At 42.7% G+C, this 6,000-nt stretch overlaps 1 protein-coding gene across 1 annotated transcript in view; it reads left to right on the top strand.

Annotated features, from left to right (window-relative positions):
• Window positions 1–202: 202 nt before the first annotated feature.
• CHL1 (cell adhesion molecule L1-like) overlaps window positions 203–6,000 on the top strand; it is a gene marked incomplete at its 5' end in the record, with an annotated part of 41,861 nt that continues 36,063 nt past the window's right edge. The window contains 3 exons of the mRNA XM_009875175.1: window positions 203–373; window positions 2,380–2,427; window positions 4,318–4,438. Of these exons, the coding sequence (XP_009873477.1) occupies window positions 203–373; window positions 2,380–2,427; window positions 4,318–4,438 (340 nt within the window). The remainder of the gene's footprint in view (window positions 374–2,379; window positions 2,428–4,317; window positions 4,439–6,000) is intronic.

Here is a 6,000-nt window from a genome sequence, read left to right as displayed (position 1 = left end):
TAATTATTATATATATTTTTTTATTATCGGTTGTCACTTGTATGTGATATTGGTAAATATTGGTAAATAACTCATGCTGGCTCTTCTGCATCAAAGTTACTTTCTGTATCTGGAAGCAAGCCTATGACAGGAGAGCATCAGCAGTCATATTGGTGAAACAGCTCAGTATCATTACCATATCACAATTATTTTTTTTTACTAGATTTACAGCACATTCCGCAAGATGAAAGGGTCTCCATGAGCCGTGAGGGAGATCTCTACTTTGCAAACGTGGAAGAAAATGACAGTCGAAGTGATTACTGTTGCTTTGCAGCGTTTCCAAGACTGAGGACGATTGTACAGAAAATGCCAATGACACTGAAGGTTTCCCGTTGTAAGTCTGTGGATCAGCAGTGTCTTGTTTTCTTATGTTTCTTCTTTTTTTACTCACCAGACATCAGTAAATGCAAATGTGTGCCATGTGTCTCTGTTGCAAGTGTCTCTGGGGGAAAAAAAAAAAAAAAAAAAGGATGTTACTGTGCTTATTCCTGCTTTATTAACCTTACTTTAATGGCTAAATTCAACTGATAAGAGCTTTTTGCAGCTCTTGGGCCCCATAAGTGCCCCATTCTTCCTCCTGTTCTCCCTCCCAGTGAAAGCCAGTGGTGAATTAGGGAAATCTGCTTCTCTTGCAGTCCCGTGGGTGACTGATGGATGGGACATCACTGGGTCCTGAGGTCTTTACTTGGCCACCTCCTCCTCCTTGGGTGCAGATTTAGTTTGGTCCAAGGTGATGGGGAAGAATGGCCTTAGGGATGTGCTCAGAGCTTCTTGCTTGCACAGGGAGCTGGGAGGGAGCCATGCCCTGGGCTGCCATCAGATTCTGCTGTGGAGACCTCTTTGCCTTCACCTTCTCCAGGTGTCAAGATAAAGGAGGCAGAGCCGTCCCTCCCCACTTTAAAGAGAAAATGGGCCGTGGTTAAGCAACGATTCCTGTAGACTCTGTTTTTGGACCTCCCCAGCAGTGACTTCTGTGATGGTCCAAGGCAGCAGGACAGGCAGCCAGTGCTTTCCAGGTCTTTGCAGGCTGCCTCGAGCATCGATAGCAACATGCGAGGCATTTCCCACTTCCTTAACAAAATGTTGCGCAGGGAACATCAGATTCTATTTGTTTACTTATTTTAACGTCTCCATTCCTCTAGTCTTCAAGGGTCTTATGCAAAAGATGGTTTTAGGTACTGCCTCTGTTCCTGAGTCTTGCCGGGACGTATGAGATTTGCTGTCCTGTCATCATGTGTGTGCTTTCATTTGATGCATACTGACCTGCTGCGGTATCAAAATACTAATTCAAGCTGCTTAAAGCCACTGAATATATAGGGTGTACAGCTATCAGTGTTAGAAATGGAGGGGAAAAAGAACATTCAAGCAAAAAAAAAAAAAAAAAGCAGACTTTTAGGGCATGCTTTCAGCGAAGCCTGGCAGAAGCTGGTGGAACTAAAGCAGCTTATAGCAGCTGGAGATCCATCCTGCTTTGCTTGACTCTCCGTTGGCTATAATGGTTTTGAGTATCACTTGTACCACTCGCTGAGGCTGCCTGTGCCCTTAATAGCAGTCTTCTGTTTCACTAATTCTTCTGACCTTTCCGGCTTATGCAGCCCAGAAAGCCAAGGAGATTTTCTTCTTCATGAATGAAAGCCTAATATTTAATATATGATTTTGAGAGGTTTGGGGTATTTTTTTTGTTGGGATTAAAAGATAAAGGATTAGCAGTGGGTTTGTATATCTTAATACTTGTTTAAACCATTTCTTGGGATGATAATTGTGAGACAAATACCAAAATAAAGTGTTGCTCTCTGTAGCTTTTCTGATGGGTCCAGTCCCACACACCAGAAAACATTCCAGTGCGTGCACTTGCCATCGAAGCCACGAGGCTGGGTGGGAGCATTAAAAGTGAGGCAGGCACTTAAAGCATTTTTTTAGCTCAGCTTGAGTCTCCCACTGCACTCTGTGCCAAGTCCCTGGTGAGGGATTCTATTAAAAAAAAAAAAAAAAACAATGAAAAACTTAGGCAATAAGATAAAAGAGACCGGATAAATTTTATAAAATGTCTTTGTAGTGGATAGTTAGGTTTTAGTAGGTTTTTTTATTATACTAAGTAGCTAGGATGAGATGATTATATCACCCGTAAAGTATTTTGCAGAGTAATACCTATCTTCAAAGAGGTTTCTTTGTATTTTCCTAAATTCATCTATTGCTTTATGTTTTTCTTTGTTTCATTCATGGCAGGAATTGAAGGTGGGGAGGGGGGCATATTTTTTTTCTTTGGTTGATTTATTGTTTCTTTTGATTCTATATCAACTATGCATGTTTGTGTTTGGTTGTCACTTTTATTTATTTCAGTTAAGCATGCTAATGACTCAGGCTCACCTAATGCTGCGGTTACTAAGGGTGAGTTGAATGCATCCGTTATTTAGCCTTTAAACTGAGAATCTGCCAGCTGAAATGAAATGTGAGCTGCTGCTCAGGAGGAAGAAAAAAAGAAAATAAATCACAAAAGCCTTTTTATTGCAATGGGATGGATTTAAGTGGTCCATGGAGTACAATTTGCTCATCTTGTACTTTTTGACAGAAATCTGAAGGGTTTTTAACAAAGAGGTAGTTTTCTCACTCGAGAAAGGAACATTCACATTTCATAACATCATGTAAGTGAGGAGGCTGGTGTCTGGGGTTTCTTGTGTTATCAGTTCAGAGCAGGAGCTCCAAATCTTCCTCTGGCGGTTAAGGAGATGTTGGCATTAGGTACCCACCATTTGAAACCGTGAATTGATGTTTAAAGGGTCACCCTGGCGCTGCATAAGGTGAGCTTAGGGTGTGAATTTCCAGAGCTTTGGGTGCTCTGCGTTAATTGTCCCTCGTGGCAGAGGAGAGGTGTTTCTCTCCTCTCTTGACACTCACCACGTTAAGCACTTCTTGTCCTGGGGATTCACATCCCCCCTTGCTTTCTGTTGCCCTCTTTTGTGGAGCAACATCCTGAAAATACTCTGCTGAGGTTTAGTCAGGCAGTGTGGGTAAGAGAGAAGGCAGCTAATGGCTGTTGCTGCATTTTCTCATCCACTTAATTCTGTTTAAAATGTGTAAAAATGAGAGTCTTGGAGTTAGTATGTAGCTCCTGACTCCAGTGCGTTTCGCTGAATTGCTTTTGAGAGTCACTGTTTGCTGAAATGCCCAATCTGAAACTCCTACAAGACTTCATTTGGCTCGACTAGCACAGAGGTTTTTGAAAAGGGGGTTCTCCTTCAGTGTTTTGGGGTGGATAACTCAAAGCACCGATCATCCCTCAAGCCTTGCCCCGCCGAGGCTGCGCCTTGTGAGCAGGACACACAGGGTTTGTGGAGAGTGACAGATACTCAAAACCCAATTTTCCTTTGGAAAGAAATGTCTGGAGGAAGGACTGCCTGCCTTTGGCAGCAGGAGGTGGAGGGCAGGTGGAAAACATGTGAGCGTATCCAGAAGCACCAAAGTATTTTGCTGCAGCTCTGAGCCCTTGTGACACAGATTTGTAGAAAGACAGAGCACAGAGAGTTAAAAAAAAACCCAAAACCAAAACTAAAACAAAACAGAAAATGGTTCAGAGAGATACATGTGGTCTTTTACCAAGTCATCCGTAACTGACTATTTTTGAAGAACTACTACCATTTGGGGACTTATTCATTACTGTGCTAATTGTTATTATAGAGATAACTGGATAGCCATTTAACTCCGTGCATGTTTCATCATGAAACCATTGTTTGGCAGGCTGGAACAAATGGTCCGTTGACATCAAATGCAGGTCAATCTTGTTTTATTATTTTAACAGTCTTCCTTACAAATTGTATCTCAATTACTGTAGATTTAATAATTGTAGCAAGAAAGACAATTCTGTGGGATGTTCAAGTCAGGAAAGACGGGGTTTAATCCGAGGTTTAGAGGATGATGGACTCAATGCAGAAGAAAGGTTCTAAGAAAGATGCTGGGAGCCAGAAGACCAGGAATGGGGAAGCCCAATGTACCAAGACTGGCTGAGGTGTATGATAGAACGGGCCAGTGCTTGGAAAGCAGGACATGAAACTGTAGAAGAAGGGGCATCACCAGTACTGCTGTCTGTTGTTATTTCTGTAGCCATGTTCTGGCTGTTTTCGGAAGAAATAGGAGAGTCCTGGATTAGTCTCAAACCATATGAATAAAAGAATTTACAAATCGATGTCCAAAACCTTCTGGTGGCAGTAGTGTTTGTATCATTATTGAAGGATGAGCAAAGGCTCTAAGATTTGATGTGTAACTTTTTGTTTTATTTTTCAGCAAATTTCATCAAGGAAAGAAAACCCAGACTGCTGATCCCTCCTGAATCTGCTGGCAGTAGGTCATCAGTCACTGTCATCAAGGGAGGTGTCCTGCAACTGGAATGTATTGCTGAAGGGCTGTGAGTAATGCGCAGTGCTGCACAAACTTAATCACCTTTTGAAAGAGAACTGAGCAAAGAAAAAGCTGTATTAAGAATTGCACAATTACAAATGAATACCTACCTGCCTAAATGCAGGCTTAAATTGAACCTCTGTGCAGGTTTTTTCCAAAGTATGCATACTCTTTGTAAAGCAGCAAAGAGCTAGCAGGCATCATTCATGTGTTTGCTACAGCTCTAGCTTATAAAGAAGTAATAAAAATCATATCATAGTGATAATTAATTTTTTTTTTACTGTTACATTAGGAAAAAACCCATTGTAGAACTTTTTTTTTTGGTAGTACTACTCTTGAGATGTTGAGAAACGAAAAACCATCAAAATTTACCTTCTGATTTTTTTGGCTCACGACCTGTAATGGTTCTTTTCTAGTTTTACTGTTTCAGTTTTTGGTTCAGTGCTCAAAAATTATGCAGTCTTTTTTCCAGGTGTCCGATCTCAGGTTTTTAAAAGCAAAATTCTTGAGTGCTATAATACAAGGCATCCGTTGTGCCCCACGGAGTGAAACCCGTGGTCCATCTAACCCAGTTGCAGTGGGAGATGCTGGCTTGGGAGCACACGTCAACCTGGCCCCTTTCTTTCGTCCCTTCACCAGCATCCAGAAGGTCCATACAAAGGATGTTCCTTCTGTGATGTTCTCACAGACGGCAGCGTGGCAAGGCATGAAGTCCACAATTATGTAAAAACATGGCTAACCAGAGTCAGATGTATTGATTTAATCTTGCTAAAACTAACAGTAATGGGCTAACTTCAAATTTAGCTCCAGTCCTGGGTTTTCTGCTTGGGCCCAGTCCTGTGCAGGCCTCTGCTGCTTTGTGCTGCACGGATATGTCGAGCTTCTTAGTGCTCTCAGAGCTTACGTTTGAGCGGTACTCAGGCCGTGGTTGTGGATCTGGCTGGACCAAGTGTGGCAGAATATCTCGATGAGATGTTCACTGTGAAAAAATGTAGGGAAGGGTTAAAGCAGATGATGTATGAGGGGAAATAGGGACAGTTTAGTCCCTTATTAGCATCCTGGCTCGTATTAGAAATAGTGTGACCACCAGGAGTAGGGAGGGGATTGTCCCCCTGTACTCAGCACTGAGGAGACCTCACCTTGAGTGTTGGGTCCAGTTTTGGGCACCTCAAGCCAAGAAAGACCTTGCGAGTGCAAGGGAGGGCAACAGAGCTGGAGAATACATCTTATGAAGAGCAATTGAAGGAGTTGGGGCTGTTTAGCTGGAAGAAGAGGAGGCTGAGGGGAGACCTCATCCCTCTCTACAACTACGTGAAAGGACATTGTAGAGGTGTTGGTGCTGGTCTCTTCTCACAGGTAATCAGCGATTGAACAAGAGTGAATGGCTTCAAACTGCAACAGGGTATGTTTAGACTGGACATTAGGAAAAAAATTCCCACAGAAGGACTAGTTAGCCATTGGAACAGGCTGCCCAGGGAGGTGGTTGAGTCACCACCCCCGGATGTGTTTAAAGGTCATTCAGAAGTGGTGTTGGGGGAGATGGTTTAGGGGTGAACTTTGTAGAGCAGG

Source organism: Apaloderma vittatum, unplaced genomic scaffold, assembly GCF_000703405.1.
Source record: "Apaloderma vittatum isolate BGI_N311 unplaced genomic scaffold, ASM70340v1 scaffold13778, whole genome shotgun sequence".
NCBI lineage: Eukaryota > Metazoa > Chordata > Aves > Trogoniformes > Trogonidae > Apaloderma > Apaloderma vittatum.
The sequence above is the reverse complement of the archived record's forward strand: the minus strand, read 5'-3'. Positions and strand labels throughout refer to the sequence as shown.